This window comes from Oncorhynchus nerka, linkage group LG4 (assembly GCF_034236695.1).
Source record: "Oncorhynchus nerka isolate Pitt River linkage group LG4, Oner_Uvic_2.0, whole genome shotgun sequence".
Classification (NCBI taxonomy): domain Eukaryota; kingdom Metazoa; phylum Chordata; class Actinopteri; order Salmoniformes; family Salmonidae; genus Oncorhynchus; species Oncorhynchus nerka.
The window spans coordinates 12,778,022-12,801,238 of record NC_088399.1 but is presented as its reverse complement, the minus strand read 5'-3'; the positions used below and the strand labels follow the sequence as shown (position 1 = coordinate 12,801,238).

General features: G+C 42.2%; 1 protein-coding gene across 4 annotated transcripts in view; it reads left to right on the top strand.

The window, feature by feature from the left end:
* Positions 1-766: 766 nt before the first annotated feature.
* wrn (WRN RecQ like helicase) overlaps positions 767-23,217 on the top strand; it is a 44,717-nt gene continuing 22,266 nt past the window's right edge. For 2 of the 4 annotated variants that reach the window (XM_065017236.1, XM_029646951.2), the window contains exons 1-25: positions 885-1,137; positions 1,452-1,528; positions 2,229-2,350; positions 2,778-2,923; positions 3,094-3,242; positions 3,527-3,676; positions 3,809-3,851; positions 5,071-5,173; positions 5,311-5,692; positions 7,841-7,909; positions 8,437-8,554; positions 9,222-9,297; positions 9,386-9,453; positions 10,557-10,665; positions 11,151-11,219; positions 11,986-12,068; positions 12,345-12,451; positions 13,272-13,459; positions 13,822-13,996; positions 14,257-14,438; positions 14,588-14,689; positions 14,829-14,921; positions 16,609-16,753; positions 16,905-17,075; positions 18,946-19,040. In XM_065017236.1, the coding sequence (XP_064873308.1) occupies positions 1,131-1,137; positions 1,452-1,528; positions 2,229-2,350; positions 2,778-2,923; positions 3,094-3,242; positions 3,527-3,676; positions 3,809-3,851; positions 5,071-5,173; positions 5,311-5,692; positions 7,841-7,909; positions 8,437-8,554; positions 9,222-9,297; positions 9,386-9,453; positions 10,557-10,665; positions 11,151-11,219; positions 11,986-12,068; positions 12,345-12,451; positions 13,272-13,459; positions 13,822-13,996; positions 14,257-14,438; positions 14,588-14,689; positions 14,829-14,921; positions 16,609-16,753; positions 16,905-17,075; positions 18,946-19,040 (3,029 nt within the window). In that variant the 5' untranslated portion in view covers positions 885-1,130. The other 2 variants (XM_065017235.1, XM_065017234.1) reach the window with 2 other exon arrangements.

The window sequence follows — 23,217 nt, the reverse complement described above, 5'->3', positions numbered from 1 at the left end:
GGTAGCCAGTTTATAATAGCAATAACACACCTCAGGGGTTTGTGGTATATGGCCAATATACCTCCACGTTACATTGTGCCTAAGAACAGCCCTTAGCTGTGGTATATTGGCCATATACCACACCCCCTCGTGCCTTATTGTTTAATTAATAACTGGGTGGTTCGGACCCTGAATGCTGAATAGCTGAAAGCCGTGGTATATTTAAGCAATAAGGTTCGAGGGGGTATGGTACATTGGCAATATACCACAAACCCCTGACACGCCTTATTGCTATTATAAACTGGCTACTAATGTAATTAGAGCAGTTAAAATACATGTTTTGTCATAACTATGGTATATGGTCTGATATACCACGGCTGTCAGCTAATCAGCATTCAGGGTTCAAACCACCCAGTTTATCATTTGTAATAATAACGAAATTAATGTTGTCTTAACATACATCCTTAAAATAAACCATTATATAATTATTTATTCATCAGGTTAGATAAAACATTTTTAACCGAAATCCGGAACGGTTTAATGACGCTGTTAAAACGCTCAGAAAAGGGTTAGGATACGATGACTGATATATGACTGCGATTTTGTTTCACAAGTGCAGCTAAATGTAGGATAATATTATTATTATTATTCGTTTGCGACTGTAACCAAAATAGTAATACAAATAGGTGCTGTAATGTTACGTAGATGCAACTCATCTTCCAAAACACTACGTGGCAGCAACTCTCGAGTATATTGAATAAAACATGACTACAAATCAAGAAGAAGAAGAATACGGCGGGAGTTGTTAGCACGTTTGGCAGCTAACGTTAACTACGCGTTAGATACTAGCTAGCAAAGAATAGACGTGAACCATCTCTGGAGTTAGCTAATCACCGTGAGTGAGTATGGAAACACATGAACGTAGACAACCATAGCTATCTAGCTAATGCAGCCAGCATAGCATAACATGACGAGTAAACAGTCAAGCAAGTCAACTACAACGTTTGTTTGCGTTGAATTCAGCAAACTAGCTCGGATTCTTGACATGAACCCTTGATGTGACAGAGAACGTTAGTCAGCCAGACAGACAGCCACCTAGCCGACAAATTGGCATCTGTTGGATTAACGATGGAAAGTTGGAAATATCTGCTATGACAGGTATCAGCGCATGCACATGTGTTTTAGCCAATGCTAAACAATTTCAGACTGATATGCAAACGTTAGCCTATAATAAAGATGGAAACACGACACTAGCCATGAAAACAGCTGTCATTGTAAAGCGATTTATTTTACACCAGCAACATATTTTGCTGTGTATTTGGCTTGCTAAGGAATACAATCTGATTTTTAAACTGTATTTGCAAAAGAGGAAAAGGTTGGAAACAAGGAAGGACTCATGCCACAGTGTTGTATTCTACACTGTAGATGCTGTAACTATTATTAACGCTTATAAAACTCTTTCCCTCTGACAGATTCAAACATGACGGACAGGAATTTACCTGAGTGGATGTCGAAGATAGAAACTACTGAAAAAGATGCACTTAAACAGGTAATTGAAGTTGAGTAAACAGTACTCACATGTATGGTCCAAGATAGTGAACGACGAAACTGATATGGTTAGTAAGCCAGAAGTAGTTCCTGGTTCGTTAACAGATGGAAATATCACCAGCACAGTGTGTAGACAATCCCAGTAGTACAGGCCTACTGGCCTCCAAATGCCTGCCAACAGCTGTCTGAGGTTGGCTATCAAGGTGTGGTTAATTTTCAATTCAGTGAGACTCTCTAATTTGCTTATGTTTACCTATCCACCTGAGCTGTGCAGGGTCATATGCAAATAAAACCATCGCACTGTTTCTCTCAACCCATTTCAATATTCAGTATTGTTAGTGCATGTGATATTTCCTTTGACCACCATCGTTAATTAGTTATAGTTAGAACATTTTAATTAATACCGACTTGAGTTTAATTCAACCAGTTTATTAATACACCATGCGTTGTATAGGTCTATGAGACGAGTCCTGCATCATGCTGTCACTCTTCAACATTTGCATAGGTGATATATGTACTGGAAATGTAAATTTCTGTACATGGAGTAAGAACACATGTGCACGATGGACAATAGTGAATGGCCTTTCATTTGCATATTTCCTTAGACACAGAGCAAACCCAATATGCCCAGTTCTGTGGAGAATAGCTGGTAATATAGTCTCTCTGTGGGGGTAATAAGTAACACTTGTTTTTCTCAACAGGTTCAAACAGGAATCTATAAAAGAAATGTCATAGAGGATGACCTTCCTTATCTAGAGTTCACTGGCACAGTCATATTCAGCCAGGAGAAAAATGACTGCTCTTTTCTGTCTGACGAGTTAAGGTAATCAAGACTATCACCAGTCTGAGTCTCATAGTACATTCAGTGTACATGTAATAACACAGAGATTGTGCAGTTAATCAAGTCAGTTGTACAGTGGTAAGCAGGTAGGCCTAGCATGTGGAGTCATAGGTTTAGCGTGCTGTGGCTTTATTCACCACTTTGAGTAGTTGCTTACCTGTTTCCTCAGAATGCATCACGTCTCTGAAGGCGTATCTATAATCTGGAACTCGTTGTCGGTTCGTCTTGATTGTAAAAATGTGTTCACCGCTATAAAATAAATGTCTGAATGCAAATTTTTGGGCAAACAACATCTCAAAAGTGTTACAACTGCATTGTATGTTAATTATAGTGGGCAATAATTGTTTTTTTACTTTGATTTTGCACCTCATTTACACATCAGTCCCTCTCTTGTTTTTTTTCTTCGTAGGTCTAGTCTTTCACCTGGCTCTGCTGTGGGGTTTGACATAGAATGGCCTCCTTCGTTCACCAAAGGCCAGAAGAAGAAAGTTGCCTTGGTCCAGCTGTGTGCTTCTGTAGAGAAGTGTTACCTTTTTCACCTCTCCCCCATGTCAAGTAAAGTTCACAGGGGAAATGTCTCGAACATTGACTTATCATTGTATGAATCATTTTCTGCTTATCACTTCTGTTATGCCTATAGTTTATGGGTATTTCGACACATGAGAAACACGTTTAGACCTGTTCTGCAATGGTTTTCTGTATTGCATACCTCTACCTTCTTGCAGGATTTCCAACTGGCTTGAAGATATTTTTGGAGGATGAGACAATCCGAAAAGTTGGAGTGGGCATCGAAGGAGACATGTGGAAGCTACTCTCTGACTTTGATGTCAAACTGAAGAATTTTGTGGAGCTTGGAGATTTGGCAAATGGAAGAGTAAGATCACAGAATTGTACCCTCATTTTACAGCAATTACACAACTACCAATGTGTTTACTCATGGGATAATGTATCAAACACTTCCACTTGTTGGTGTGTAACCATATAGTCAAGTCCTAAACAAAATGTCAAGTTAAAAAGGTATCGTTCCAACTACTCGAATATTTCACCCAAAATGCATCTGCTAACATGCTATGAGGAATAGCAATAGGACTGTTTGATTGCTCTAAAGCTACTTGCAGTATTATATCCTCACTGACTAGAATTCTCTGTGACTTACAGCTGCGATGCGGTGAGAGGTGGAGTCTGGATGGGCTCGTCAAGCACCTGTTCAAGAAGAGGCTGTTCAAACAGCAGGATGTGCGCTGTAGCAATTGGGATGACTTTGAACTCTCCCAGGAACAGAAAAGATACGCAGCTACAGATGCTTATGTGAGTGGGGGAAAACCTACTGTATCATATTGTGTCATTGGAAGAATAGAGTACTGGTTTTGTGGGAGAGTTGTGCGAGAGATTCTGTATTGGTTTATCAGCCATGTTTTTATTTGTTTTTGTCTTGCCTAGGCTGGCCTGATCATTCATAACAAACTGAATAATATGGACCCTGGTGAGTATTGTGTAGATTTCTTTGATGTGTCATACATGTGTTATGTTTCTCAAATCCCAGTTATTTTATTGGTTTCCTTCATTAAAACCCCATAAGGTCCATGTCCACGCCCCCGCGGAAATAAAATTAGAAAAATGTTTTTTTTAAATAAGATTTTTATTTTATTTTTATAATAAAAATATCCCAATGGAAATCTGTCAGTTTAAGATATCTGCGTCTCAATCCACCGGTTCCGCCTGTGTCGCTCTTCTGCATTTGCGGTGAAAGGTGACCGGTGTTTATCAGACCGTGAGACATCCTGAAAATTGGTCTTCTCACAAAATTGTTGGTAGCGTCTGAACGGTTTGGCCTACAAACTATTATGACCCCTCTATGAAAAGACGAGAATCTCATGAACTCTGTCTTGTGCTCTACAACCTCCACAAGTGTCAGGAGACTTGCCAATCTGCCTTCTGTCTGTATTGTCCATACTGTTTGGGTTAACCCTCTGTGCAAAGGTGAGATTCTCACAAACATGTACAGTACCATTCAAAAGTTTGGACACATTATTCATTCCAAGGTTTTTCTTTATTTTTATACACATACTAAGCAGCTCATGTTATAGACAGAAGCGTGCACATGGCATACCAATCCGAACTTGTCTCTTGGTATGTCCAGCCCATCCATTATCTCAGCCAGTCATGGCTAGCTTGAAGGTTCCTGTCTGTTTCTCTCACTAAACCAACTAGGCTCGTAATTTAACAATTGTATTCATAATTACAGATGGTATGCAAGTTTGTTATTAAGGCACATGAAAGTTCTCATGTTCCAGAAGGCATTTCTGCAAAAAAAATCATTTTGATAAAAATGTACGTTCAAATGGCTCTCCTGTGAATTAGTGACGCGCGACATACAACTAGTTTCCAGAAATGAGTCAGATCTTTTTTTATATCTCTCAGATATAGGAGAGACACTTCAGAACACACTTACTTTTGTTTTATTTTGGGGGGGGGCTATCTGTTCCATGTAGTGAATAAGCTAATAGCAGTAAGGACCCCCCCCCCCCCCCCCCCATAATTATTTATTATAAATAGGGGTCTTAAATGGATAGATTATCTTTGGTATGACCTTCAGAAAATAATTCCGTATAGTTAGTAGAACCCCCCCCCCCCGACTTAGACTGGTTGGTTAATAGCAGTATTTTTAAACAAAATATATGTCTCTTTGTGCTCCAATAAAGGAGTGAATTCTCAGTCTGGCCTCAAGGACAAGCTGTCTCAAATGGCCAATGAAATTGAGGAATTAGCTGGCAGCATCCCAGAAGAAGTCAATGACATCCAGAGGTCCAGTATACAGACATTACTATTCCAACATCAAGATTGTTGTTCACTCATTTGTCTGATTCATAAGTACAGTACAGACAAGGTCAGAAATGTAACCAGTCTCAAATGTATTTATTTATTTTCTTTTGTCATTGTAGCGTTGCAACGCTAGTGGAGGACCTGTATGTTAGTCTCACTGCTCTGAGAGATTTGCTGTCAAAGAACAATACCTCAGCTTCTACCATAGATCCAGAACCTTTGTCTCACGACCTCCCAGAGAACAAACCCCTCAGTCCTGACGGAACAGACACAACCAATGGAACACAGATGGATCAGGGCTCACCCAGAGAAGATGAGGACCTCAATCACTCTAACATAGATCTCTTTAAGGTTCCTGAACCCATGGAAGAGGCCAGCAAACCCATAGACTATCAAGGAGACTGCATCATGTCCCTGGATATCTCAGAGTATGAGCTTCAAATGCTGGAGAGGCAAGCTAAGCAGGAGGATCTGGAGGAGCAGTCAACTTTGGAGTTCCAGGTGAAGAGCAAATCTATTTAGCCTGATCCCAGACCTGTTTGTGCTGTAATGCTAATTTCTATGGTCATAGTCACGCCAATAACCAATAAGACGGGACTAACAGATCTGGAACCAGGCTATATACATTTGTTTTAATGTGGAGGATTCTACATTAGAAGTCATTGTTTAGGAAACAAGCTAAGGATAGAGAGTCCTTGGTTGACCTCTGTTCATTTTGCATTATGCCACCTTCGTGCAAATGTCGTAAAAGTTTGTTGGCAGCCATTTATTGTTCCACTGGTGTGGGCTAGAACAACTAATACATTTAGCCCTTATTCAAAAGGGATGGAAGTTTGAACAACTGGTAGTATTTGTGTCACTAGTTTCAATAGAATGTCTTAAGTCTGCATATCATAATATGGTCAGTGTCAGTAAACTTCAGGGGGGAAAAACGTAAATAAATTGTTTCCAGCAGCACAGTTAGTCACCAACACTATGGATAACATAACAACAGCCTAACCAGCTCGGCTATGGCGAGTAAAATGGTCAGAGTGAGCTGTTCTCTCATGTGTCTTGAAGTAGCTACCAACTCTCTGAGTTTACGAGTGCCCAGGGTGCACTCTGGCACTCCAGATTGAATTTACAAATACACCCGTAATATAAACCAGCCTTTAGTCTTAATCTTTGGTTGTTTAGTACATTACATGCCCTCACACGTGAATCCTTAAAGTGATGGGTTTAAGAGTGTGTGAACTATGCTGAATGAGTGTAGACCAGGGTTTAAGAGTGTGTGAACTATGCTGAATGAGTGTCGACCAGGGTTTAAAAGTGTGTGAACAATGCTGAATAAGTGTAGACCAGGGGTTAAGAGTGTGAACTATGCTGAATGTGTGTAGACCAGGGGTTAAGAGTGTGTGAACTATGCCGAATGTGTGTAGACCAGGGGTTAAGAGTGTGAACTATGCTGAATGAGTGTAGACCAGGGGTTAAGAGTGTGTGAACTATGCTGAATGAGTGTAGACCAGGGGTTAAGAGTGTGTGAACTATGCTGAATGAGTGTAGACCAGGGGTTAAGAGTGTGAACTATGCTGAATGAGTGTAGACCCAGGGGTTAAGAGTGTGAACTATGCTGAATGAGTGTCGACCAGGGGTTAAGAGTGTGTGAACTATGCTGAATGAGTGTCGACCCAGGGGTTAAGAGTGTGTGAACTATGCTGAATGAGTGTAGACTAGGGTTTCCCAAACTCAGCTCTCTGGACCCCAAGTGGTGCATGTTTTAGTTTTTGACTTAGCAAAACAAACTAATCATCAAGCTTTGATTATTTAAATCAGCTGTGTCGTGTTAGGGCATAAACCAAAAGTGCACCCCTCCAGAGGACCGAGTTTGGGAAACGCTAGTGTAGATGAAGAAGAGCTCTCCAGTAGGTTTACCAAAATATTCAAAGGCCATTTTCTCAAAAGTGGGGTCACAAGTTTATCAACTTTCAAAGCAGAATGACTTTCCTATTGTTCAACTGTAGTGTATAATATACCATTTACTAGCTCTGAGTCTCTACTTTTATCCAATGTGGGAAAAAAACACAATTTCAAATGTTGCTTCATAAGATCGAGCTGAGCAGTCACATATAATAATATATTTAGCAGGTGCTTTTATCCAAAGCGACTTAGTCAATATATTTAGCAGGTGCTTTTTTGCAAAGTGACTTAGTCATGCTTGCATACATTTTACGCACGGGTGGTGCCGGGAATCAAACCCACTATCCTGCCGTTGTAAGTTGGGCTGTGGCGATACAAGTATCGCAATATTTCTTCCATAGCAACAATAAAAACAAGCAGACCAAACTCTTTTGGTCCTTTAAAAACCTGCTGTATGTAAAACATTGTGTGCTATAGCTGGGAAATAAATACATGTGACTCAGGATGACAATATAATGATGATTGTTTCCAACATTTGGGATGTTTTCCTAAAGAAGTTAAATCCGCTTCGTGTTTTGTTTCCTTGCCACGATACTAAGGAGTATCGCGATACTGGTTTCGTCCCAGCACAAGTTGCAAGAGCCTTGCTCTAACAATTGAGCTACAGTAGACCTCATTCATTATCTTCACCAATCAACTTCACCCACCATATTAGGTTCTTAATGCTTTGCTCTTTTCGCTTTTCTATTGAAGGAGAAAAATGCACTGGATGTCTCTGCAGACCTTTTGTACGAAGTGGAGCTGGAGAGCGAGATGCTACAGGTAATAGTCTAGATGTCAGAGAGAACAATGGATTTCCCCTCTTACGATACATTATCCTTACAGATGTTATCCAAACCTCTCATCAGTCAGTATGCCCATTCTCAATAAGCCAGTTTTACACATTCAAGCACATCTGAGGTGTGGATTTCTCTCATTAACCTTCTTATAGCAGGCCTGGGTCAAAATATGTCAAAACCGTGAGTTTCTTAGCCTGATTTTTTTAATCAAATATGTCAAAACCATGAGTTTGTTAGCTTGTTTTTTTGTTTGCTTTGTACAATTGAACCAATGGATGTATTTATGTTCTGCTTTTATTTAACTAGGTAAGTTATTGAACATATTTTATTTTACAATAACTACCTGACAATGGATTAGTCCCGAAAGTACGAGCTCCAAACTAAATCAAGAACGTATTATATTTTCAAGTGTACAAAAGTACATGTCACATAAGCATTTGCCCCAGGTCTGCTATTGGTTAAGAACCAGTGCCTTGTGTGATGATGTGGTCTGGATGTTTCTCACCTCAGTGTGTGGAGGAAGTGGAGAGGTTGACTCAACAGAAACAACCCCAACCTGAGGAAATGCCCTCTGGCCCTGACAATGAGGAGGATGACATAGAGGAGCTGGAGGAAGAAGAAGAATTTGGTACTGATGGAGCTATTTCTTAGCTGTTTTAGGTTTCAAAGATTGTTGTGTAGAAATACTAATGGACTGACTGACATAGGTAGCCTTATTAGAATCTATTGTGTGTAAAAGGAGGATGCTCTCAGTCTACTGTGTGTTGATTGAAGTAGAGTGATGGTACATTTTAATCAAAGGAGCTAATAATAGCTATAATTTTCTGCTGAAGGCAGTGGTAATAGTGGTGAGCCTTTACACAAATCCCATGACCTATATAGCCAGCATTATAATTAAATCATGCTCTACTCTGTTAAAAATCAATACCAACACAGAAACCTATTCAAAATCACATGTCACGATAGATTTAAGCAATAAGGCCCAACCGGGTGTGTTATATGGCCAATATACCACGGCTAAGGACTGTTCTTATGTACGACGCAACGCGGAGTGCCTGGACACAGCCCTTAGCCGTGGCATATTGGCTATATACCACAAACTACTTATTAATCCAATTCCCTCTAGGAGTTTCGCTCGTTGCCAACAGCAGGGTTTTAGAATAGCAGTTTAGGATTAATCTCCAGCTTTGTGTACTCGGGCAGATGTTAACCTCCAGTGTCAAATGTACTCAGGCAGATGTGAGTGTATTTCTGTGTCAGTCTATTGAGGCCTCTTTCCCGCTCTCCACATGCAGATCCATCTCTTCCAGAGCCACTCCCTGAACAAATCAAATGTCTAAAGATGTATTTTGGACATAGTCGCTTCAAGCCGTAAGTCACCCCCTCCCCCCCATATGTTCATATTATAATTTGTCCTTTCTGTCATTTGTACATGAAAGACAAATCCCCTCTGTTTCAGAGTACAATGGAAAGTAATTCACTCTGTTCTGAAGGAGAGGCGAGATAACCTTGTTGTCATGGCAACAGGTAAGTTCCACCCCCCCACTCGCTATCGTGTTAAGTTAATTATGATTGACTAAGTCATCACGGTAATATGAGCATCCATATGGATGGCATCGTATAGTTTAGTTCGTAAATGAATATTCCCCGAAGAGGTACATGAAAAAGAAAAAATTATTGGGCTTTCATCTTTTTGTTCAAATCTGATGTATTTGCACTTATACTACTGCTATTGCACTGCCACCTAGTGGATGGTTTCTTTATGACAGAAATGTTTATGCACATTCCTCAATGCACATGATTTAATCAGACCTGTATGACAAGTAGTGTAAGTTAGTTGTGCTGCGGGTTTTTCAAGGGTACTGCAAATACATTTGTAGTTAGTCACACAAAGAAACTCACAAAAGCTCTGAGGAAGGTCGTGTGGTCGATACGTAAAGCTTAATAAAGAACAGTGTGCGGGTTTCTTAGTTTTAATCATTTTATTCAACTGCTACTGTGCACCTGCAAAAAAGATAGCTCAGATGTGCGAGTGCCTTTTTGAATTATAGTTACAGATGACAACATCCTTTAATTAGTATGTGACAGAAACAGGCTGAATGAGTATAGTCACGAACCGGCTTGTAACAGAAAGGGAGACAATGCAGAGATCAAGGGATAACAAAAAATACATTTCTTAACTAAAGTAAACTATATTTGAATTAACAATGGTGTGTAGTTGTGTGCAAAGATGGTAATAATATGGAGCCAAAATAAACAAACCACAAAATGCCACAACAAAACCAACCTACATTGTGTTTGCATGGAGAGAGTCTCCTCAATGAATGGAGGGGGAGGGAGGTGTATTTATCCCCGGGACACACCTGGGCTTGGGTGTGTTTCACTGACGACCCTCCCGGCGCCGCCTACCAACTTCATATTAAGGGAAACAAGAGCAAAGAGAAAGAGTGGGAGGGTCATCACAGTATAGTTAAGGAAAATATGCTATCACTTATTCAACTCACTATTTTCTGTAATGGAACATCTTGGGTTAGTAGGTGAGATAAATAACGTGATGTAAAATCAATGAGGATGTCAGCCATTGGTATTCTACTAGCTAAACTGAAGTGTTTGTCTATGTCTCCCTGAAGGATATGGGAAAAGCCTGTGCTTCCAGTTCCCCCCAGTGTACTGTGTTGGCGTCAGCATTGTTATCTGTCCTCTCATCGCACTCATGGAGGACCAAGTGCTCCAGCTCGAGTGAGTAGCAACATTTTAGCACCCGTAACCTTTTAAAAATACCATACCTACCAATGTCATCTTCTACTTTTAACATATTTTGATTGTCATACGCCATTAATATAAATAATCGCATGAGTTTGATTGCTTGTTTTTCCCCATATATATTGAAAAATGTGAAAATGACATGTTTTGCAGGAATAGAAGTATCTGGTAACCATTAGAGCTCATCAATGTTGATATTCTTCTGAGTGAAACATGTCGTTTTGGGTTATAGGTGACACCTAGTCAGCCAGGGGTGCGTTCAGCAGGACATAACGTTGTGCAACGTGCAGATAGAAAAACAGCATGTAGAACTAACGCCCCTCTAACATGTAGAATAAGGAACCATGTCGGCTCTATTCATGATATTTCTATCTGCAACGTTCCACAACCTGAACGCTGTCCAGGTGGGATCATGGTGATGTTCCCCTGCAACAACGTAGCATTTTCTATTTATTTTCCAGAATGTCCAACATTCCAGCTTGTTTTCTTGGCTCTGCTCAGACCAAAAATGTTTTAGCCGGCTTGAAACAGTAAGCTCCTTTTCAAAAAAAATAAATCATGTGATATGTGCCTAAAGAGATGTTTACATGCACCCTCTCCTCTGTTCTGTCATGATGTGTAGTATACTCATTTACACTTTTTACAGTCAAGGGGCATTGTAGCCTGAGTGCCGGTCTGTTTGTGCTATCATGTCAACTCCTTGTCATGCCAATGACAATGAGCAATGAAGTTGGCCAGAGCAAACAGATCTGGGACCAGGCTACCAATGTCATAAGTCAGCTCCCAGGCACACAATGTACCGAGTTTACCAGCTGTATGGACTGTAAATTCATCAAGTAAAGTGGCAATATGTAACTTCTTGGGTGACTCAAATTCACATAGAAATGTAAGTTATAGATCTATCATTCTACTTGAAAGCAAACGTAAGAGGTAGATATGTTCTAGGTGCACTATTTCTATGCTTCCAGTTCTTAAGTTTTGTTTTTGCCTCTTTTTGTACACCAGCTGAAACAACCATATTTTTGGTTATTAAATATATTTCAGTGCTTTGGATGGTACAATCAGTACCAATCAATAGTATAGACAATCTTATTTTGTCACAAACTGAAATTAGGTAAACTTAGTTTTAGCAACCAGGAAATAGCGGTGCGTTTTCTGCATAGTGTTACTTTAAGACTAAACAACATCTAGCAGGACTGTGAAACTGGAAAGCCTGAGTTTTGCACCCCTGTTATAAGTAAAGCCTGCTTATGTACCAACTAGGCAGAAAATAACATGACCTTATTCTGTCTTTAGGGGGCAATACAGAGTTGTATACATGACCCCAGAATACTGCTCAGGCAATATATCTCTGCTCGAACAGCTCGATAGAAGTATAGGTGAGTGAACTCTAGGTCCCAATTCATGACTTTCTTTTAAATATATCTCCGTATACATTTATACAGATATATTCCATTGTCTTTTTATACATTTAACAGTGAGAATATAGCTGGTGTAGGAACTGTTTCCCAAAAACATCTTTAGAACAAAGATTATCTTAAGTTCATTGGTAGGCAATGGACAAACAATAATTTAACTCTAAAGATGATCTTTATGTTTTGGGGAAAAATAATTATTATTAGTTATCTCTGCATTCTGCTGTGCTTGTCCTGCAGGAATCTCTTTGATAGCGGTGGATGAGGCTCATTGTATCTCTGAGTGGGGCCATGACTTCAGAGGTGCATACAGGAGTCTGGGAAACCTGAAGAGAAGTCTACCTAACGTAAGAATATTAGTCTCTCATTGCATACATCATTTGGTGATGCCAGAGAAAAATGTCCATCCTGAATAGACAATAAAGTTTTATTCTATTTTATCAGACAGCCATCATCTTAAACAATATATTATCAATTAGATCCTCCGTCATAATTATGATGTAGTCATGTCATAATGAGGACATAACAGATGTTGCATAACAGGTCAGCTACATAATTCTATGTATCATGGACATTTGGCAAATGCTGACATCCTTATGGTACTCTTATGTGCAGGACTTACGATGGTGTCAAGTGAAGTTTTACCAGGATTGTGAATGACTGTGTTCCGTGTTCAGTTTCCCATTGACTGTGTTCCGTGTTCAGTTTCCCATTGACTGTGTTCCGTGTTCAGGTTCCCATTGACTGTGTTCCGTGTTCAGGTTCCCCTTGACTGTGTTCTGTGTTCAGGTTCCCCTTGACTGTGTTCTGTGTTCAGGTTCCCCTTGACTGTGTTCTGTGTTCAGGTTCCCCTTGACTGTGTTCAGGTTCCCCTTGACTGTGTTCAGGTTCCCCTTGACTGTGTTCAGGTTCCCATAGACTGTGTTCAGGTTCCCCTCGACTGTGTTCCGTGTTCAGGTTCCCATTGACTGTGTTCAGGTTCCCCTTGACTGTGTTCTGTGTTCAGGTTCCCATTGACTGTGTTCCGTGTTCAGGTTCCCATTGACTGTGTTCCGTGTTCAGGTTCCCATTGACTGTGTTCAGGTTCCCATTGACTGTGTTCCGTGTTCAGGTTCCCATTGACTGTGTTCCGTGTTCAGGTTCCCATTGACTGTGTTCCGTGTTCAGGTTCCCATCGTGGCGCTGACTGCCACTGCAAGCCCATCCATCAGGGAGGACATAGTGAAGAGTCTGAACCTGGAGCAACCCATCGTCACCTGCACCTCCTTCGACCGGCCCAACCTCTACCTGGACGTCAAACGCAAGTCTGGGGGCGTGTTTCAGGACCTGAATGGCTTCCTGAAGAAGACCACTGGGTAGGCCTATATATTAATTGCTTATAGGTCAACATATATTTAGGTCCATATACTGAATGAAGGTTAATAAAATACTTCAGTAGACCTAGTTATATGATGTTGGTTTTTAATACAGTATATGTAATGTATATATGCTTTTGGGAATATTGGTGAATATGGAGCCAGCTTTTATCATAGTAATGATATTAATATCCATGTTTTATTTATATAGGAAAAGATGACATCGAATGTCTTTGAGCAGATGCAGGATATAAAAATGTATTGGGTAGATGATACTCGGCACAATCCTCCCACAACGCTTCGACCAATTAGATCAAAATTGCTTCTTTTTTTTGTGTCTCATTTGCTGTCGGCTATTTCAGGGGGGATCATGAGTTTGAAGGGTCCTCTATTGTGTACTGCCCCTCGAGGAAAGAGGCTGAGCGTGTGACCTCCACTCTGACCTCGCTGGGTGTCACGTGTGGTGTATACCATGCTGGTCTGGGCATCAAGCAGAGGAGGGAGACCCAGCATCGCTTCATGAGGGACGAAATCCAGGTGTGCTTTTAAATCTTTAAGAAACAAAAACAAGTTTCAAATATTTTAAATGAAATCCAGGTGGGTTAGATTTATTGCTATACTGTGTAGAGATTGATAGTAGCAAAATATTTTCCACATTTAGTTTAATTAGTCTCTTCTTTCCAAATATAAATCAGTTTGTGGTTCTTTGCAAATTCTATACAGGCACGAAAACACATTAAAACATTGTCCACCTCTGTATGCAAGCATACTTATATGTTTTTGTTCATTGTTTTCAGTGTATTGTGGCTACAGTTGCTTTTGGAATGGGGATCAATAAGGCTGACATCAGGAAGGTGATCCATTATGGAGCCCCTAAGGAAATGGAATCTTACTACCAGGAGATTGGACGTGCTGGGAGAGACGGACTTCCAAGTGCCTGCCACGTCCTGTGGGCACCAGCAGATCTAAAATTAAACAGGTCACTCTTTTTTGTGATTATGTTATGAGAATAAATGGTAGACAAGACAGTTATAATACATAAATAATACTGTCTTGGCATGAAGCCTTCAGAGTTCAGATTTGTGAAACCCAGACCTGAACTGAGTCTTTTGTTGTTGTTCTGTACAGGTTTCTCATCAACCAGGTAGCAAACAACAAATTCCGGGGCTACAAGCTCAAAATGATGGGCAAAATGGACTTGTATCTCAACTCCTCCAAGTGCAGAAGGAAGTAAGTCTTGTTCCTGCTCAGTCTTGTTCCTGCTCAGTCTTGTTCCGTAATGAGTGATACATGTTTTAGTTACATATAGTATATTGTGTCAATAGCTACCTGTATTCAAAGTATTGCTTCACATTTCATTTCTCTTTAGGCTGATCCTCTCCCACTTTGAAGACAAACAGCTTCGAAAGGTGACCTCGGGCATCATGGGAACTGACCAGTGCTGTGACAACTGCCGATCTGGGTGGGTGTTTTGCCAGCAATTTTCAATTCTGTTCTATGTAAAATAACATCCACATGTTATTTTAGCTCCACATGACATGCACTGTTTACTGTGTTCTGTTTCCACCATCTTTGGGTTCTTTTAGACCAGGGCTGCCCAATCCTTTTCCTGGAGATCTACTGTCCTGTAGGTTTTCACTCCAACCCTCTTCCTGGAGATCTACTGTCCTGTAGGTTTTCACTCTAATCCTTTTCCTGGAGATCTACTGTCCTGTAGGTTTTCACTCCAATCCTTTTCCTGGAGATCTACTGTCCTGTAGGTTTTCACTCCAATCCTTTTCCTGGAGATCTACTGTCCTGTAGGTTTTCACTCCAACCCTCTTCCTGGAGATCTACTGTCCTGTAGGTTTTCACTCTAATCCTTTTCCTGGAGATCTACTGTCCTGTAGGTTTTCACTCCAATCCTTTTCCTGGAGATCTACTGTCCTGTAGGTTTTCACTCCAATCCTTTTCCTGGAGATCTACTGTCCTGTAGGTTTTCACTCCAACCCTCTTCCTGGAGATCTACTGTCCTGTAGGTTTTCACTCTAATCCTTTTCCTGGAGATCTACTGTCCTGTAGGTTTTCACTCCAATCCTTTTCCTGGAGATCTACTGTCCTGTAGGTTTTCACTCCAATCCTTTTCCTGGAGATCTACTGTCCTGTAGGTTTTCACTCCAACCTCTTCCTGGAGATCTACTGTCCTGTAGGTTTTCACTCTAATCCTTTTCCTGGAGATCTACTGTCCTGTAGGTTTTCACTCCAATCCTTTTCCTGGAGATCTACTGTCCTGTAGGTTTTCACTCCAATCCTTTTCCTGGAGATCTACTGTCCTGTAGGTTTTCACTCCAACCCTCTTCCTGGAGATCTACTGTCCTGTAGGTTTTCACTCCAATCCTTTTCCTGGAGATCTACTGTCCTGTAGGTTTTCACTCCAACCCTCTTCCCGGAGATCTACTATCCTGTAGGTTTTCACTCCAACCCTCTTCCTGGAGATCTACTATCCTGTAGGTTTTCACTCCAACCCTCTTCCTGGAGATCTACTGTTCTGTAGGTTTTCACTCCAACCCTCTTCCCGGAGATCTACTGTCCTGTGGGTTTTCACTCCAACCCTCTTCCTGGAGATCTACTGTCCTGTAGGTTTTCACTCCAACCCTCTTCCCGGAGATCTACTGTCCTGTGGGTTTTCACTCCAATCCTCTTCCTGGAGATCTACTGTCCTGTAGGTTTTCACTCCAACCCTCTTCCTGGAGATCTACTGTCCTGTAGGTTTTCACTCCAATCCTTTTCCTGGAGATCTACTGTTCTGTAGGTTTTCACTCCAACCCTCTTCCTGGAGATCTACTGTCCTGTAGGTTTTCACTCCAACCCTCTTCCCGGAGATCTACTGTCCTGTGGGTTTTCACTCCAACCCTCTTCCCGGAGATCTACTGTCCTGTGGGTTTTCACTCCAACCCTCTTCCCGGAGATCTACTGTCCTGTGGGATTTCAGTCCAACCCTAATTTAACACACCTGATTCTACTAATTAGCTGCTCAAGAAGACCTTAACTAGCTGAATCAGATATGCTAAATAAGGGTTGGACTGAAAACCTACAGGAAGATAGATCTCCAGGAAGAGGGTTGGGCAGCCCTGTTTAAGATCATCCATTGGGAATGTGTGTGTTTTCAGGGCGGTGAACATAGTCAGTGTAAATGACACAGTGGACGGTGGGCGTCAGGATTATGGTGTGTTGGCATTCCAGCTGATGGGAGCCATCAGTGCTATGGGGGAGCGATTCGGCTCCTCTGCCCCCATCCTGTTCCTCCGTGGATCAGTGAGTTTGAGAGTTTTGGGCTGGGTCATGTTCATTAGGGCATACTGGAACAAAACAGAAAAATTAAAATGATTGTGTCCAGGTTGTCCCACTCTGTTTGCGTTAGTCTACTTGGTGGCTAATGAACTTGACCTTGTTCTTCTTCTTCCAGTACTCTCAAAGGGTTCCTGAGATGTACCGGTGCCACCCTCTGTTTGGAGCTGGGAAGAGTGTCTTTGAGCCCTGCTGGAAAGCCCTGGCACGGGAGCTGGTGAATGAGGAATACCTGAAGGAAGCCACCGGCACTAGCAAGTTCTGTGTCCTCTGTAAAATCACCCCTAAGGTACGACATAACATATCACAACAACACAACATATATCACAACCATAATATATTACAACATAACACTACATACAGTGCATTCGGAAAGTATTCAGACCCCTTCCCCTTTTCCATATTTTGTTACGTTACAGCCTTATTCCAAAATGGATGAAAACACATTTTTCTCTCAATCTACACACAATACCCCATTATGACAGTGAAAACAGGTTTTTAGACATTTTTGCAAATGTATTAAAAATAAAAAACAGATACCTCATTTACATGACTGATGACCCTTTGCTATGAGACTGGAAATTGAGCTCAGGTGCATCCTGTTTCCATTGATCATCCTTGAGATGTTTCTACAACTTGATTGGAGTCCAGCTGTGGTAAATTCAATTGATTGGACATGATTTGGAAAGGCACACACCTGTCTTTATAAAGTTCCCACAGTTAACAGTGCATGTCACAGCAAAAACCAAGCCATGATGTTGAGGGAATTGTCCGTAGAGCTCCGAGACAGGATTGTATCGAGGCACATTTATGGGGAAGGGTACCAAAAAAGGTCTACAGCATTGAAGGTCCCCAAGAACACAGTGGCCTCCCTCCATATTTTGTTTAATAGAATAAGTTTGGAACCACCAAGACCCATCCTAGAGTTGGCCGTCCGGCCAAACTGAGCAATCGGGGGAGAAGGGCCTTGGTCAGGGAGGTGACCAAGAACCCGATGGTCACTCTAACAGAGCTCTAGAGGTCCTCTGTGATGGGAGAACCTTCCAGAAGGACAACCATCTCTGCAGCATTCCACCAATCAGGCCTTTATGGAAGAGAGGCCAGACGGCAGCCACTCCTCAGTAAAAGGCACATGACAGCCCGCTTGGAGTTTGCTAAAAGGCACCAAAGGAAAGCAAGATTGAACTCTTTGGCCTGACTGCCAAGCTTCACATCTCGAGGAAACCTTGCACCATCCCTATGGTGAAGCATGGTGGTGGCAGCATCATACTGTGGGGATGTTTCTCAGAGGCAGGGACTGGAAGACCTGTCAGGATCGAGGGAAAGAATGGAGCAAAGTACAGAGATCCTTGATGAAAACCTGATCAGGATCTCGGACTGGGGCCATGGTTCACCTTCCAACAGGACAATGACCCTAAGCACACAGCCAAGACAACGCAGGAGTGGTTTTGAGACAGTCTCTGAATGTTCTTGAGTGGCCCAGCATCTCTGGAGAGACCTGAAAATAGCTGGTTAGTGACGCTCCCCATCTAACCTGACAGAGCTTGAGAGGGTCTGCAGAGAGGAATGGGACAAACTCCCCAGATACAGGTGTGCCAAGGTTGTAGCGTCAAACACAAGAAGACTCGAGGCTGTAATCGCTGCCAAAGATGCTTCAACAAAGTACTGAGTAAAGGGTCTGAATACTTAAGTAAACTTGACATTTCAGTTTTTGCTTTGTCATTATGGGGTATTGTGTTCAGATTGAGGGGGGGGGGGACAAATTTAATACATTTTAGAATAACGTGGAAAAAGTCAAGGGGTCTGAAAACCACAACATAACACAACAGTATATTCTATACTACTGTCTCAGGACCGTTTCTCAGACTGGAATCAGATATTTTGGATACCTGGTGGTAGTGTAAATATTATGTCTGACAGTTTGTTATGTCTTAAATCAACAATTGTCAATGTGTTTATGGCTGAAACATATTTCTAAGCATACTGCTGATAGAAATCAGGTGTAGTAAGCATGTTGGCTGTTCCTGAGGCGACCACTAGTCGACCACTAGGCAACCACTAGGCGACCACTAGGCGACCACTTACTACAGCTTTCTCTATTATGTGTCTTATTCAGGGATGGGTTCAATTCCATTTCAATATATCATTCTTATTCAAAGGGGAGGTGGTGGCTGAGCCGAGCCCTGGATGAGAAACAGAGAACCCTCCTGCTCCAGTCGAGTGACCCTGACCTCAACACCTGGTCTGCACTAAGGTATACACTACGTAGTACACTACCACATTCTACTGCTACTTAGTGTGCACACTCATTAGGGAGAGAACACACTCATTAGGGAGAGAACACACTCATTAGGGAGAGAACACACTCATCAGAGAGGGAGAGAACACTCTCATCAGAGAGGGAGAGAACACACTCATTAGAGAGAAAACACACTCATTAGAGAGAGAACACACTCATTAGAGAGGGAACACACTCATTAGGGAGAGAACACACTCATTAGAGAGAGAGGGAGAGAACACACTCATTAGAGAGAGAGGGAGAGAACACACTCATTAGGGAGAGAACACACTCATTAGAGAGAGAGGGAGAGAACACACTCATTAGGGAGAGAACACACTCATTAGGGAGAGAACACACTCATTAGGGAGAGAACACACTCATTAGAGAGAGAGGGAGAGAACACACTCATTAGGGAGAGAACACACTCATTAGAGAGAGAGGGAGAGAACACAATCATTAGAGAGAGAACACACTCATTAGGGAGAGAACACACTCATTAGAGGGAGAGAACACACTCATTAGAGAGAGAACACTCATTAGGAAGAGAGGGAGCAAACACACTCATTAGAGAGAGAGGGAGAGAACACACTCATTAGAGAGAGAGGGAGAGAACACACTCATTAGGGAGAGAACACACTCATTAGAGAGAGAGGGAGAGAACACACTCATTAGGGAGAGAACACACTCATTAGAGAGAGAGGGAGAGAACACACTCATTAGAGAGAGAACACACTCATTAGGGAGAGAACACACTCATTAGGGAGAGAACACACTCATTAGAGAGAGAACACTCATTAGGAAGAGAGGGAGCGAACACACTCATTAGAGGGAGAGAACGCACTCATTAGGGAGAGAACACACTCATTCGAGAGAGAACACTCATTAGGAAGAGAGGGAGCGAACACACTCATTAGAGAGAGAGGGAGAGAACACACTCATTAGGGAGAGAACACACTCATTAGAGAGAGAGGGAGAGAACACACTCATTAGAGAGAGAGAGAACACACTCATTAGGGAGAGAACACACTCATTAGGGAGAGAACACACTCATTAGGGAGAGAACACACTCATTAGAGAGAACACACTCATTAGGGAGAGAACACACTCATTAGAGAGAGAACACTCATTAGGGAGAGAGGGAGCGAACACACTCATTAGAGAGAGAGGGAGAGAACACACTCATTAGGGAGAGAGGGAGAGAACACACTCATTAGGGAGAGAGGGAGAGAACACACTCATTAGGGAGAGAACACACTCATTAGGGAGAGAGGGAGCAAACACACTCATTAGAGAGAGAGGGAGAGAACGCACTCATTAGAGAGAGAGGGAGAGAACGCACTCATTAGAGAGAGAGGGAGAGAACACACTCATTAGAGAGAGAGGGAGAGAACACACTCATTAGGGAGAGAACACACTCATTAGAGTGAGAGGGAGAGAACACACTCATTAGGGAGAGAACACACTCATTAGGGAGAGAACACACTCATTAGAGAGAGAGGGAGAGAACACACTCATTAGAGAGAGAGGGAGAGAACACACTCATTAGGGAGAGAACACACTCATTAGGGAGAGAACACACTCATTAGGGAGAGAACACACTAATTAGGGAGAGAACACACTCATTAGGGAGAGAACACACTCATTAGGGAGAGAACACACTCATTAGGGAGAGAACACACTCATTAGAGAGAGAGGGAGAGAACACACTCATTAGGGAGAGAACACACTCATTAGGGAGAGAACACACTCATTAGAGAGAGAGGGAGAGAACACACTCATTAGAGAGAGAACACACTCATTAGGGAGAGAATACACTCATTAGAGAGAGAGGGAGAGAACAGACTCATTAGGGAGAGAATACACTCATTAGAGAGAGAACACACTCATTAGAGAGAGAGGGAGAGAACACACTCATTAGAGAGAGAACACACTCATTAGGGAGAGAACACACTCATTAGAGAGAGAGGGAGAGAACAGACTCATTAGGGAGAGAATACACTCATTAGAGAGAGAGGGAGAGAACACACTCATTAGAGAGAGAGGGAGAGAACACACTCATTAGAGAGAGAGGGAGAGAACACACTCATTAGGGAGAGAACACACTCATTAGGGAGAGAACACACTCATTAGGGAGAGAACACACTCATTAGAGAGAGGGAGAGAACACACTCATTAGAGAGAACACACTCATTAGGGAGAGAACACACTCATTAGAGAGAGGGAGAGAACAGACTCATTAGGGAGAGAATACACTCATTAGAGAGAGAGGGAGAGAACACACTCATTAGAGAGAGAGAACACACTCATTAGGGAGAGAACACACTCATTAGGGAGAGAACACACTCATTAGGGAGAGAACACACTCATTAGGGAGAGAACACACTCATTAGAGAGAGAGGGAGAGAACACACTCATTAGGGAGAGAACACACTCATTAGGGAGAGAACACACTCATTAGGGAGAGAACACACTCATTAGGGAGAGAACACACTCATTAGAGAGAGAGGGAGAGAACACACTCATTAGAGAGAGAACACACTCATTAGGGAGAGAACACACTCATTAGAGAGAGGGAGAGAACAGACTCATTAGGGAGAGAATACACTCATTAGAGAGAGAGGGAGAGAACACACTCATTAGAGAGAGAGAACACACTCATTAGGGAGAGAACACACTCATTAGGGAGAGAACACACTCATTAGGGAGAGAACACACTCATTAGGGAGAGAACACACTCATTAGGGAGAGAACACACTCATTAGGGAGAGAACACACTCATTAGGGAGAGAACACACTCATTAGAGAGAACACACTCATTAGAGAGAGAACACACTCATTAGAGAGAACACTCATTAGGGAGAGAGGGAGCGAACACACTCATTAGAGAGAGAGGGAGAGAACACACTCATTAGGGAGAGAGAGGAGAGAACACACTCATTAGGGAGAGAGGGAGAGAACACACTCATTAGGGAGAGAGAACACACTCATTAGGAGAGAGGGAGCAAACACACTCATTAGAGAGAGAGGGAGAGAGGGAGAAACACACTCATTAGAGAGAGAGGGAGAGAACAGAGAGAGAGGGAGAGCACTCATTAGAGAGAGAGGGAGAGAACACACTCATTAGGGAGAGAACACACTCATTAGGGAGCGAACACACATTAGAGAGAGAGGGAGAGAACACACTCATTAGAGAGAGAGGGAGAGAACACACTCATTAGGGAGAGAACACACTCATTAGAGTGAGAGGGAGAGAACACACTCATTAGGGAGAGAACACACTCATTAGGGAGAGAACACACTAATTAGGGAGAGAACACACTCATTAGGGAGAGAACACACTCATTAGGGAGAGAACACACTCATTAGAGAGAGAGGGAGAGAACACACTCATTAGGGAGAGAACACACTCATTAGGGAGAGAACACACTCATTAGAGAGAGAACACACTCATTAGAGAAAGAGGGAGAGAACACACTCATTAGGGAGAGAACACACTCATTAGAGAGAGGGAGAGAACACACTCATTAGAGAGAGGGAGAGAACACACTCATTAGGGAGAGAACACACTCATTAGGGAGAGAACACACTCATTAGAGAGAGGGAGAGAACACACTCATTAGGGAGAGAACACACTCATTAGGGAGAGAACACACTCATTAGAGAGAGAGAACACACTCATTAGGGAGAGAACACACTCATTAGAGAGAGAACACACTCATTAGAGAGAGGGAGAGAACACACTCATTAGGGAGAGAACACACTCATTAGAGCGAGAGGGAGAGAACACACTCATTAGGGAGAGAACACACTCATTAGGGAGAGAACACACTCATTAGGGAGAGAACACACTCATTAGAGAGAGAGAACACACCCATTAGGAGGGAGAGAACACACTCATTAGAGGAGAGAACACACTCATTAGAGAGGGGAGAGAACACACTCATTAGAGAGAGAGGGAGAGAACAGACTCATTAGGGAGAGAACACACTCATTAGGAGAGAACACACTCATTAGGAGAGAACACTCATTAGAGAGAACACACTCATTAGAACACACTCATTAGGGAGAGAACACACTCATTAGAGAGAGAGGGAGAGAACAGACTCATTAGGGAGAGAACACACTCATGAGAGGGAGAGAACACTCATTA